Source organism: Colias philodice, chromosome 1, assembly GCF_061535455.1.
Source record: "Colias philodice isolate Cphi_HAF_F1 chromosome 1, ilColPhil1 Martin Lab GWU primary, whole genome shotgun sequence".
Lineage (NCBI taxonomy): Eukaryota > Metazoa > Arthropoda > Insecta > Lepidoptera > Pieridae > Colias > Colias philodice.
In genome coordinates, this window is record NC_143086.1 from 12,332,841 (window position 1) to 12,347,301 (window position 14,461).

Here is a 14,461-nt window from a genome sequence, read left to right on the forward strand (position 1 = left end):
TGAATCTTAACGAATATTTTTACTCCGTGTAATATCGTAGCACTGTTACTGCAGACTTCATATATTGCGAAATACGCAGTCCAACAAAGGACTTTGCTTTATTACCTAGTGCAATTCAATTTCAGCAGTTTAAAATTGCTTAACCAAATTATGAAGGCACGCTCTCTGAGTGTTGTGACACTTTAAAATAGATAGCACAGCAAACTAAGTTCCATTTACGGAGGACAGTGCAGATACAGTAGACTGTAGCTATCCTTTTTTTTTTTTTTTTTTTTTTTTTTAAAGTGGGGAAATCTTACCTAAGATACCCACGGCTCCCGGGGAAGGAGCCGTGGGTTATGTCGGATTCCTACCGACTAAAACCCCACTGTGTACCAACGCGCTGCTTTAGACGGGATGCGGGGACACTATCGCAATCTTCCGCATGTCCCGCCCAGCAGTTGCCCGTTTCCAGGCCCTCCGCGAATTGCCTGTTTCCAGGCCCTCCACCAAATTACCCACCACGAGGCGGCGCAAGCTGGAACACGAGCTCACGCCACCCATTCGCCGACGATGGATTGTTCCCCGTTCCATCATCGGCGTTCCCCAAACCCCCGACCCCAGCACCGACCGGCCGGAGGGCGCGCGCCGAAAGGCCCTACGAAACGTGTTTCACGCGTCGAAGGACCCTCCGGCGCACTTTTATAGAGGTTTCCCTCGCAGCCCCCACCTCACACCAGAGGTGGCGGCCCTCGGTCCGGCCCCACGGACCGGATTACGAGTTGGCAGACGGCTGTCGCAGGACAGCCGCCGCCCCACACCCACCTACAGGAGTCACCGCATGTCACCAAAGTGACGTGTCGGGATCCCGCCCCCTGCTTTGTTGGTAGTCAGACTACCAACAAACACAACACGCGCGGCCTCTGGCCGCCATCCGCCGCCGCAAAAGCGCGGCCCCCTGCCAGTCAGTCGGAACGAGTCCCAAACGAGCCCCGATCGACCTTCCAACCTCATTTAGACTGTAGCTATCCTAGATTGTCAAAGCGATAACGTAAAATCAAATTAACTTGGAAATATTAATATAATAGTTTACCGTCTGGACATTTTTTCGGTCACGTTTTCTCTACATTTCAGAGAGTGCCATAGACGCATTATATTATACACTAGCTGTGCCCGCGACTTCGTCCGCGTGGAATAGTGACTGCATAGTAGTTACTAATTAACACACAATTATTGAGTAAACACGTCTTGAAACACGTACTACCATAAACAACTAAATTATAAGTACTTACAGATTATTTTACAGTTAAGAAAGAAAATAAATAATAACACAAAATAACTGTTAGTAAAATTTATTACTAAACTGAGCTAAAAAAACTTAGGTACAAAAGAGTTCAAAATTTCCAGGGTATGGCTATCCTCCCGCTCCCATATCCTTCTACTTTCACAGACTTTCAACTTTTCCCTTTCACCCCTAGTAAATGGCAGAACCGATTTTGATGTAAACCATGTCTAATTGTACCTATATGTACACGTCATATCCTTTCGTTTGGTGCTCCATTTGGATTATTTATCCCCACTATATCACCCCTAAGGTGCCCTATAATATGTAATAAACAGATGAACCGATTTTGATAAAACATGACTAATTGTAATTCAGACGTCAATTGATATGATATGCCGCTTGAGTATATTATTTGACCACATTCGATTATTCATTCCCACTTTTACCGCTATAATCCAATAAATGGATGAACCGATTTTGATTAAATACCTAGATGCCTCATTATACTTCTCACGTCATGTCATGCCCTTTCATTTGATATGCCACTGTCAAATATACCCAATTTGACAAAATTCATTTTTTTATTCCCACTTTTACACCTATATCCAATAAATGGATGAACCAATTTTGATAAAATATGTCTTATTGTACTTTACACGTCATGTCTTTCATTAGATACGTCACTTAGATATTTGATAAAATTCATTTATTTATTCCTACTTTTACCCCTATAAAATAAATGGATGAACCGATTTTGATAAAATTTGACTAATTGTTTCTGACAGGTCGTCTATTTTCATTTGATACCTATATCACTTGGGTATAACTGACAACATTCATTTTTTCCATTCCCACTTTTACCCCTATATATAATAAATGGATGAACCGATTTTGATACACTATACCTAAGAACAACTAATGTAACAAAAAAAACGCATCTAATTCGTTTTACCCGTTAGCGAGCTACGGTTGCACAGACGGACACGCAAACACACATAGCGGACGTAACACCCCTCTTTTTGCGTTGGGGGTTAAAAATATAATACCTACGACATAATTTAAAAGACATTTTATGTAGAAAATTTACCTAGAAGTAACCATAATGCTATTTGTGCAGGTTTTAGACTTATGAGCAAAAATCGAAATAAAGGTCCTTTGATACTACCCCCTCAGCTCAACCCCCCCCCCCACCCCACGGTACTTTCGATATGATCATCTGGACATGTCAAGGAATAACTTTAGCGTATAATTTACGTAATAAAGTTATTCATGTATAGAATGCCTTAGCAAATGTTCGCCGTGATTACTTAAATGGTCATAACTTTTTTATTTATGAACCGATTGACATGAAATAAACACTAAATGTTAAGTGAAGCTTACCACAATATATTAGTGAAAACCGCATCTAAATCGGATAAGCCGTTTCTGAGATTAGCGTGCACGAACATACAGACAAACAGACAAACAGACAAAAAATTTTTTAACTACAGTTTTGGGTTCAGGATCGATTTAATAATAACACCTGCTAAGTTTTTTTTTATATTTTCATTGTACAGACATCACTTTTCTACGATTTTATTATATATATTGATATTGATATTGATTGATATTGATATTGATGATGATGATGATGATTGATGATGATAGCTGTGCCCGCGACTTCGTCCGCGTGGAATAGTGACTGCATAGTAGTTACTAATTAACACACAATTATTGAGTAAACACGTCTTGAAACACGTACTACCATAAACAACTAAATTATAAGTACTTACAGATTATTTTACAGTTAAGAAAGAAAATAAATAATAACACAAAATAACTGTTAGTAAAATTTATTACTAAACTGAGCTAAAAAAACTTAGGTACAAAAGAGTTCAAAATTTCCAGGGTATGGCTATCCTCCCGCTCCCATATCCTTCTACTTTCACAGACTTTCAACTTTTCCCTTTCACCCCTAGTAAATGGCAGAACCGATTTTGATGTAAACCATGTCTAATTGTACCTATATGTACACGTCATATCCTTTCGTTTGGTGCTCCATTTGGATTATTTATCCCCACTATATCACCCCTAAGGTGCCCTATAATATGTAATAAACAGATGAACCGATTTTGATAAAACATGACTAATTGTAATTCAGACGTCAATTGATATGATATGCCGCTTGAGTATATTATTTGACCACATTCGATTATTCATTCCCACTTTTACCGCTATAATCCAATAAATGGATGAACCGATTTTGATTAAATACCTAGATGCCTCATTATACTTCTCACGTCATGTCATGCCCTTTCATTTGATATGCCACTGTCAAATATACCCAATTTGACAAAATTCATTTTTTTATTCCCACTTTTATACCTATATCCAATAAATGGATGAACCAATTTTGATAAAATATGTCTTATTGTACTTTACACGTCATGTCTTTCATTAGATACGTCACTTAGATATTTGATAAAATTCATTTATTTATTCCTACTTTTACCCCTATACAGGGTGTCCCGCTATTGGTATACTAAGCGCGAAGGAACTTGTAGTTTTGCATACACTGATCACGTAAAAAATACTTAAAAAAAAATTACGTCCAAAATTTTTTGCTAAATTTTTCCTGAAAATCCATGTTTTCTTCTCTAGCTTCGCGCAGCCGGCATATACCGCTTCTCTAATATGAGCATTTTATCTATGAAAACATAATCTTAAACGATAGCTCACGTGCTGGTGGCAAAGTTGGGCGGCTCGCTTGTTATGGGTGTACACATAGAGTTTTAAGAATTCATCTATTTGAAAAAAAAATGCGTCTGGAATTTTTTAATTATTTTTTACGTACTCAGCGTATGCAAAACTATAACCTCCTTTGAGCTTAGTATACCAACAGTGGGACACCCTGTATAAAATAAATGGATGAACCGATTTTGATAAAATTTGACTAATTGTTTCTGACAGGTCGTCTATTTTCATTTGATACCTATATCACTTGGGTATAACTGACAACATTCATTTTTTCCATTCCCACTTTTACCCCTATATATAATAAATGGATGAACCGATTTTGATACACTATACCTAAGAACAACTAATGTAACAAAAAAAAAACGCATCTAATTCGTTTTACCCGTTAGCGAGCTACGGTTGCACAGACGGACACGCAAACACACATAGCGGACGTAACACCCCTCTTTTTGCGTTGGGGGTTAAAAATATAATACCTACGACATAATTTAAAAGACATTTTATGTAGAAAATTTACCTAGAAGTAACCATAATGCTATTTGTGCAGGTTTTAGACTTATGAGCAAAAATCGAAATAAAGGTCCTTTGATACTACCCCCTCAGCTCAAACCCCCCCCCCCCCCCACCCCACGGTACTTTCGATATGATCATCTGGACATGTCAAGGAATAACTTTAGCGTATAATTTACGTAATAAAGTTATTCATGTAAGTTATTCATGTAATAGAATGCCTTAGCAAATGTTCGCCGTGATTACTTAAATGGTCATAACTTTTTTATTTATGAACCGATTGACATGAAATAAACACTAAATGTTAAGTGAAGCTTACCACAATATATTAGTGAAAACCGCATCTAAATCGGATAAGCCGTTTCTGAGATTAGCGTGCACGAACATACAGACAAACAGACAAACAGACAAACAGACAAAAAAATTTTTAACTACAGTTTTGGGTTCAGGATCGATTTAATAATAACACCTGCTAAGTTTTTTTTTTATATTTTCATTGTACAGACATCCCTTTTCTACGATTTTATTATATGTATTGATGATGATGATGATTGATTATTCCATGTAACGCAGTCTGACTAACACAAAGAAGTTTCTAAGAAAGAATAAATATAATTAATTATGATAGGTACTTTAGTGATTTTTACTTCACAAATTTATATTGCACAGCGTTTCTACAACAGTCTCAAAACACTCCCCGGAAGAGTCGAAACATTTCCGGCGAGAAATAACACGACTGTCAATAATAGATAATATTTGCTGTTATCAATTTTTTTTGTGAAAAATACAGAAACATGATACTGAAATGGATATCAAATTATTGAATGATCAAATCGAATTTACAATTTTAACAGAACTGTAAGCATCACGTTTATTTATCAGGCATTAATGTGTGTCTTTAACTACTGCACCAAGAATTTATATTACCAGAAATCATCGAGCGATAAGGTATTTTTGGCACTCCGATAAATAGCACTAATGTGAAAAGTTTAACCTTACCAAAGTTAATAGCACAACAGCTTAGATGTTTGCTTTACTTTTTGGATACACTCATAGCCTGTGTGCTGTGGACTCTAAAATTACAAGGGAACAGTTTTTGTCGCTTCCTCTCAATTTAAAACGATTGTGTAAAACGTGTTTAGTGAATCGATGCATTGCGAGGAGCATTCAGGGAAATTTCCTTTTTGTGCAATGTTGATTTTATTTCTCCGATCTTACCCTCTTGTGCACTAGGACATGGAGTAAAAATTTTTGTACGTTGGTTTAAAATAATTTTTGTTTTCAGTGAGCTGCGTAATAATTAGCAGGTAATTGAAACCTACGTGACATTTCTATTAGTTTCATATATTCACATCTTTTTCAATAGGTATTTTTTCGTCAAAATAAATTTTACTATCACTTAAGTACCCTTTATAATTACTTATTTATTACTAAATTATTGCTACCACTAAATCTTCTTCTTATATATAAAATTCTCGTGTCACAATGTTAGTCTGCATACTCCTCCGAAACGGGTGGACCGATTCTCATGAAATTTTCTGTGCATATCGGGTAAGTCTGAGAATCGGCCAACATCTATTTTTCATATGTACCACGGGCGAAGCCGGGGCGGACCACTAGTTGTAATATAATATGGCCCAATAGCTTCACAAAAATTTGCTCGAAAATTTGTTTCAGTTTAATCAGAAAGTATTGGTAAAATAATATCATTTAAACCCATCCTATTAATTTAAACGAGCTTTAATGACTGAAACAATTGAACGTGAATTACCATGGTTTATAATTATATATAGGTATATGATCATATAACAAAGCAAAACACAACAGTGCGAAACAATATAGCAAGTATTTGGAGTGAAGTAGAGCAATTCATTTCCAAGCCTTCGCATCTTCAAGATAATCTGTTACTGTATATGTTTTCACTAAAAGCTTCCACATACGTTAAACAGATTTCAGTGATGTATATATTTATAGTTTCTAAACAACGAGAAATATGATTTTGCCATTTCACTTATTATTAAATGAAAATGCAGTAAAAGAGGCGATAGTTCACGATACCCATTTTAAAACTCGAAGACTGCATTAAAACGCCGACACACCTGCAGTTCAGAATGTTAGGTAAGTTAAAAACCATGTACGGGCGCGTCCCATGTGGATGCCGTCAAGAAAAATAGGGAGACTGCAGGAAAATAAGGAAAACCTTTCGCCTCTGTAACTTAACCATATACTCGCTAGCATGCTATTATCACCTTTCATACGCTCCGGTTCAAAATTCATTTTCAAACAAACGTGTCGCGTGAACCATCTTATTAAACATCTTTTCATTGCAATAAAACACGTGATATTTTATAAAGAAAATGTTACACTAACACGAGATAAAATGTTGGTATGAAGCCACTTACATAATACGGACAGTCAGGACCGTCAGGACTAAAATAGAAGGCAGTATAATATATACATATTTCACCTAGTTTTACATAAATATTTTTTTAACAAATTTCTACGATCACCACTATAATACCGTGGAATATTAATTAATACTCCGGTATATTAGACGTCTCGCATAATATTAAATTCTCCGGCGTGGTTTTGATAATTTGACGGGGCATATTACCGAATGATTACCGTAACAGATTCTCAGACGGGTAACATACAATTTTCTATGTTCGATCGAATCTAATCGGTTTCGCGAGGCATCACGACACGTTAAAGCAATGCCATTCCGACGACGTACCATAAAATTAGGTTACCTCACTCTGGGTGAGTTCGTTGTAAAATTCCGAAACCACGATCCAATTCCGAGAATAATTCTTAAGGATTCGACGTAGAATTGACGTTTTACATTTCGAACAGCTCATGAATATCGTAGCGGAGCACTATAATAGGGCTCCGACTTTTATAGTTTTCAGCTGACATTCTTGAAGACGACCATAGTTTGCAAACTTTGCGTGCTCGAATACCGTCAGGACTAAAATAGAAGGCAGTATAATTTGCCGGGGAATGATTCCTATTTTACTGAATAACAAAACGATTTATCCATCCAATAATATTCAACGAGGAATATTTCGCTGTTTGCTTTATTAAACTGTTATTTGGATACAATTTGAAGTTAAATAATAGATAACAATGGCAAATTCCACTATGAATTTTTGACATGTTGAAAATATTAAACTCCAACTCATCGGACTTTGAGATATAACGAAGTACTTTTTGAAATGGACTTACATTATGGTAAATAGTTAGAAGTTTTTTATCTAATTATAAGCATTATTACATAACACACTTATTAGTTATTTCAAATGGCTTTATGTAAATAAAGTGTGTACTTAACCAATTACAAGCTTTGTCAGCTCGTAGGTTGTGCAAATATAAACAGGGTGCTAATTTTAATTACGTGTCCACGTATTTATGTAAATACTAATTGTCATTCTGTGTTTAAGACCGCAAAGAAAAGTTGTGTCAATAGACCCTAATTACCTACACGGTCCTTTTTGGACTTGTTTGACAAACACCATTGAAAAGTTCGGGCAGCACAGGAGTGAATCCAATTCGAAGTAAAAGGTCCGCCTTGTAGATCAAGAGCCCACGACGGCCAGACTTTCCTTTCTTTCGGAAAGTTGAAAGTTTCTCTGTATATGTCTCCTATACAGATAAGAACGACCAGCGACTATCAAGTTTGGGTTGTGGTTACTTTGGCAGGAAACAGGTAGTGAAGGTGTATAAAATAGTACCTAACTTTCATTATAGTTTAAAAGCTAAATTTTATATATGTTACTTGGGGACCTATAAAAAGACATTACCTTAAGAGCCAGACAGTTTTCATGGTTCTTACATCTAGCCAGACACATTTAAAAAATAACTAACATATCATCAAATTCACATAACTACCTAAAAGCGTAACAAATATGAAATAACCCACTAAAACATTAGTTAACTATAATTATTAAAAAAAATAAAAGTATAATATATAAGTAATAAAGTTATTACTTATCTTTTACGGGGGTTTATGTTGATGAAATTTCACGTATCTCGATGACACAATAAAAAAATCATCGGGATACGTGAAATTCCATCAACATAAGTCTAAGTAAAAGATAAGTAATAACTTTATTACTTATATATTATACTTTTATTTTTTTAATAATTATAGTTAACTAATGTTTTTAGTGGGTTATTTCATATTTGTTACGCTTTTAGGTAGTTATGTGAATTTGATGATATGTTAGTTATTTTTTAAATGTGTCTGGCTAGATGTAAGAACCATGAAAACTGTCTGGCTCTTAAGGTAATGTCTTTTTATAGGTCCCCAAGTAACATATATAAAATTTAGCTTTTAAACTATAATGAAAGTTAGGTACAATTTTATACACCCTTACTACCTGTTTCCTGCCAAAGTAACCACAACCCAGACTTGATAATCGCTAGTCGTTCTTATCTGTATCGGAGACATATACAGAGAAACTTTCAACATTCCGAAAGAAAGGAAAGTCTGGCCGTCGTGGGCTCTTATATTATTGATTTTAAAACAGATATTAATTTAAATTCATTCAGTCATTTCAGACAATGTTTTTTAATCATATGTTTATGGGGTTTATTATTACATTTTCATATTCACGTAAAACTGTACACACACAACAAAAATACGACCTTTCGTCCTTCGAACTTTCAACTTCAATAATAAATGTGTACAAAAATGTTTTTTAACTTAAATATTTTATTGTATACAAAAGTCGAATAGTATCACAAACGGAATATACAATCACATTTAATAATAAATATTGGATCGTTCGAACAGAGAAACATTGATACTGTCAGTCAGCTTTTGAAATCTTATTACGACATCATAGGGTGGGTGCCTTTATAAAATAAAAATACGATGTGTAACACAGGGCGGATTTGCATTCATTTATATATTATAATGGATATGTGATTCGACATATCTGTTATAGTTTTTCACTATTTTTCCTTTCATTTAATATTTTATTACAGAAGCAGTTTATTCAGGGTTCACTTACAGGACTTAATTTAAATAACTTTTAATAATGTATACTCTATTTACTGTGTTAACAGCCTTATTGCCATAAGCTCAACGAGATTGTATGCTTGATTTTTGAATAAATATTTTTTACTTACTTTTTACTTAATGTTCTGCTAAAGCACTATTTTAAGATTTTTTCGATTAACTCAATTTTACCAATGTACGTTTACTTTGATGTCTATTTATTTTTATCCACTGGAAAGATGGAAAAAGCTTTCTCGATTGGTCTTTTTACGGCGTCTAACTGCAATTAAAAGAAAGATCAATGTGTGCAAAAGAACAGCTGATACATCCTGTAAAACATGAAATGTGTGCACTGCTCCAGGTAATATTTGCTTTCGATTCACAAACATTTGAGAACGACTGTTGGACATTGCCTTTTTGGCTTCACTAGTCCAATCTCAGTCAGTTTATTCAAGAATTAAATAAATTCACCCTATAGATAAGTAATTATTACAAAGTTCATTTCCAACCCGTATTTGATTTTCATTAAGTTATTCTGTTACTTATTTATGAAGGTTATGTGACGTTAACTTTAAGTGATTAAAACAGTCTAAAGATTCCAAAATTAATTTCCAAAGAGTTTGATATTGTTTGTCTTTCTTCATAAGGATGACGACTTTACTCTTAAAATATTTAGCTGTTATAATCTCTCTTATAGAATAAACCGTGCTTCGCAACTAAATGTTCCACGCGTACGCCACACATGAAAACAAACGTTCTAAAATGATTAAACATTAATTAGTTACAAAGGCATTTATCCATATTAAACATCATCCAACAAAGGCACCTAAAATGAAAACAAAGTCTATCTAAATTAATTTTCCTCATATTAAATGGCAGATCAGCTTTTGAAGTCCCCCTTCAGTTAATTACCCCAGTTTCATTGAGGTGGAAAGTACCTTGAACAATTTTTCGGTCCCGCAGGGGGGCGCATTGAACCCAGTCTACAATGGAACCGGCCTCAGGTAATTCTAACAATCTCAAATTAAAAACGACGAAATTTCGCGTAAGTGAATACGGTAAACTTTAGGGCGGGAGAGGGCGTGTAGAAATCAACGTTATCTGTGTCAAATTTCGAGTTTGTGCTCCCCGGGACTGCATAAGCCAGGATGATGATTTCTGCGCTTGAGTGTAGGATCGATCACTACTACTGGAACTAAATATAAATTTATTAATCTGTGATAAACATAAATTTCTATAGTTCTGTCAGTATAGTTTAGTATGTATGGTTTATATTTTTTACCTAAAAACAACAGTTTATCGTTTGACAAGCGGTACCGCATTCGAGCGTTAACACCTCTAAATTCTCGCTTACTTACCCATAAAGAAAATCAATCAGTTGTGAAAAACAGCTGTTAACAACCCCACAAATACTAACAGGACTTCATAAAAACTAACGTACTCTAACAACAAATTTTAATAGGAAAGTTATAAAAAAGTTGTTCGTCATCTCCGGGTATAATGATCTAGGATATAATGACGTGCTGTAAGTTATTATTTATCTACAGAGAATGCTCGAAAAAAGCAAAAAGTGGGTTATAAGTAGGGAAAAAGTTGATGAGAAAAATCGATCAATGGAACAGATGTACAATGCATCTGTACCATTCCTAATTATTTGGATAAGAGAGCTTGATAACTACTTACTTCTAACACCTACTTCTTTAGATTAAACTATCGTGTCACGAGAATAAATTCTAAAGTAGGAGTAGCTATGATTTGCTTTTACTAATAGTTTATAAATAACAGATGTTTGACCAAAATTAATACTTTATTGTTAATTATATTGTTTTCTACGTGTATTTTTCACTTTTGACTATATAACCACCAAACAGTGTGTTATATTAATTGAAATGTTTGAAATTGTAAATTCATTTTGTTTTCTTCTCCTACTCGTACATAATCTCAAAAACGTTAGCAGCATCATACGCTTGAGGCACAACCATAATAACAATAATACTGTTTTAAATTACCCCGGAACAGTACATAAACATATAGTTATATATAAAAACTTTTATTGCAAAAGCTCGCAGCACGCTCATGTTCAAAATTAAAATTCTCCATTTTTACGAGCTTGAGTAAATTCCAGCTTCAGGTTTTTAATATATTTTGGATGAAACAGTTTTTGATGATATTGCCAGGTCACGGTGGTTATTAATATTGTTATTAACTTTATTACTTCCTGCGTTCCACTCTTCCTGCTTTAGAGAGAAGTTGTCCTTAGAAATTGGCTTGATTGTATAATGGTTATTTTCTGGATACATTGTATAATCTGTACCTAATATTGTTACATATTTTGTTTAGTTTATGTACTTACATAATATAAAATTAACTGTATACAAAAGGACCAATAATTAAACTTTTTCAATTATTTTAAAATGTAAACAAATAAATAATAAAACACTAGTAGTGGCCACGTCTAGGTTACCCGCGTCGTAACGCGGAGGCGTCACCAACGTCACCATTTGCATTTTATTGCTAAAGTTCTTGGCCGCAAAACGCCTATTTTTATGGTAAGGTTATTCAAATGCACGGCGGTGTCATAAATTGAAAGGGGTAGCGTAGAGGCGCTAAAAGTTTCCTACGAGTGTATCTGGAACAGCTGCTTCACCTGATGCCTCGGGCTTAAATATTCAACTGCAATGCATTTTTTGCGACAACTTTATAAATAATAATTAGATGGATTAGGAAACTGCTCTGTCGATGAGGGTTTAATGGAACTTCAAAATTTTAAGGCAATCATAAATTGTTGGATCATAATTTAGAAGTTTTTAATAAAGAAGTGTTAGGTAAATTCAAACAATGTTACTAAAAACAATATGGATATTTATCGAAAAAGAGCTTTTGAAACATTTCCTGCTACTACAAAAGCAGATTACGTCCGTTCAAAGGCTTATAGAAGCCCCACATTCACACCTCTCACCGTGATTTTTCAATACAAAATAAATTCCATGTATCCATAACTGAAATACCAATAATGCAACTACATACAAGCCATATTTCCTACAAAAGCTGGTAACTCATTCCGAGAGCCTGAACTAGGCATTCCATTTATCTGCTCCACTAAACTTTGCATGTAGGTAAAAGATTACCTTTGATTTATTGTTATAAAATCAATGTTCTAGCTCTCATATATCTGTTATCGAATCGAATAACTACATATCACTTTTAAATTGCTTAAATGCATTCTAATTTTTCAGTAAATTCACATTAAGGTTTAAGTGTAAGCGTTTGCTGAAAAATTTTAGTGTTAAATTAAAAAACGAAACATTAAAGTTCTCTAATTAGGGTTAGCTACTTACTGATCTCATAATTTATGAATTGCTATTTTAGCTTGGTGTTTGCTATAATTTTATATAATTCTTATATAACCACGTTAATAAAATATAGTAAGGTATCTACTATTTATAGCTCAAGATCTAAAGAAGAAGATTTTAAGATTGTTGAATTTTTCCCAGAATAGATTAGTATAGGATGAGGACTTAATAAAGTCGCTCAGTGACGCGACGCGAGCATTTTAAATAAATATATTCTAATAAAATGTTTATTTTCTAACATAGTCGTAACTCTATGAAAAATTGGATCAAAAGCACCTCAGAATTAAGTAGGTTCGCAAAAATGTTTTATGTACAATACTCTAAAACATTTTTACACCTTTAATTGATTTAAATTACTTAAAAAGATCCACATTTTGGCGCATGAATGAGAAATATTCCTTATTTTTTATAATATTTTTATCTTTATTTCATGATTTAATATTTCATGACCAATATGATAGAAAAGTTTTCTCGATGTCAATAAAGTTCTAGTAATAGTAGTAGTTCAAGAAAGTAAATATAATTAATAAAATCCAGCTCTTTATGTGGTCATTAAATACCTCAGATCAATGCCTCAGATAGACTTGGCAAATACAGTATGCTTTGATTATTATTAATTTTGTTCACGTAACTTATATTTAAGGTATAGGTTAATATAAACCAATATATAAGACATATTTAATATATCATTAAATATTATTTCTCGTCCACTCTGTGCTTAATATTGTGTGATAGTCTTAAACACCGGCTTAGACTAAAAGCCAATGTGAAATTCAGCATAATATAAATTTATTACCTATCCTAAAAGCATATTCGCCTATCACTATCATAACATACTCAGCATTTAATATCGATTCCTATTAACGTACTTCAAATGTAGCCCAGAAGTTTAAGTTGGGTTCGAAAGTTTATCATGCCCAGCAGGTAATTTATCTAAAAGCATTTTTGTGTTATAGACAAAGTTTTGAAGGAATTATTTTGAGAAGAGAAACGTCAATCGTTCCCAAATTGTTTGACACGGGCCGGCCGCAACCACTCTCTAGATATCGAGTTTTCATTACACTAAACATTCTTCTTTGATGTTCAATACTCGACCTGTCCAAAGTAAAACTGATAAATCCTGAGCAGATTAAATGTATTTCTTACCTTTATTCGATGTTTATTCTAGACAACAAAGCCTCTGTCATATTATATTCAGTTAAATTGAGCTACGCCTAAAAGTCGGATCTATAGAACCTGTACATTATGTTCCTTTATACATAATCCAATCAAAATCACGAATAATGTGAAGACATTAATCGTCAACACTAATTTGGAACTGGCGATTTCGTCGGAAATCGTCTTACTGCTCGTAATAATAACAATAATCCATACTTAATATTATAAATGCGAAAGTAACTCTGTCTGTCTGTCTGTTACTCAATCACGCCTAAACTACTGAACCAATTTTCATGAAATTTGGTATGGAGATATTTTGATACCCGAGAAAGGACATAGGCTACTTTTTATCCCGGGAAAATGATGCAATCCCGGAAATCCCACGGGAACGGGAACTATGCGGGTTTTTCTTTGACTGCGCGGGCGAAGTCGCGGGCG

General features: G+C 34.3%; 1 protein-coding gene across 1 annotated transcript in view; it reads left to right on the forward strand.

Annotated features, from left to right (window-relative positions):
• The first annotated feature begins 424 nt into the window (after positions 1 to 424).
• Positions 425 to 14,461, forward strand: part of LOC149491397 (discoidin domain-containing receptor 2-like) — a 42,223-nt gene continuing 28,186 nt past the window's right edge. Inside the window, exon 1 of the mRNA XM_089700742.1 lies at positions 425 to 689. Coding sequence (XP_089556868.1) covers positions 425 to 689 — 265 coding nt within the window. The remainder of the gene's footprint in view (positions 690 to 14,461) is intronic.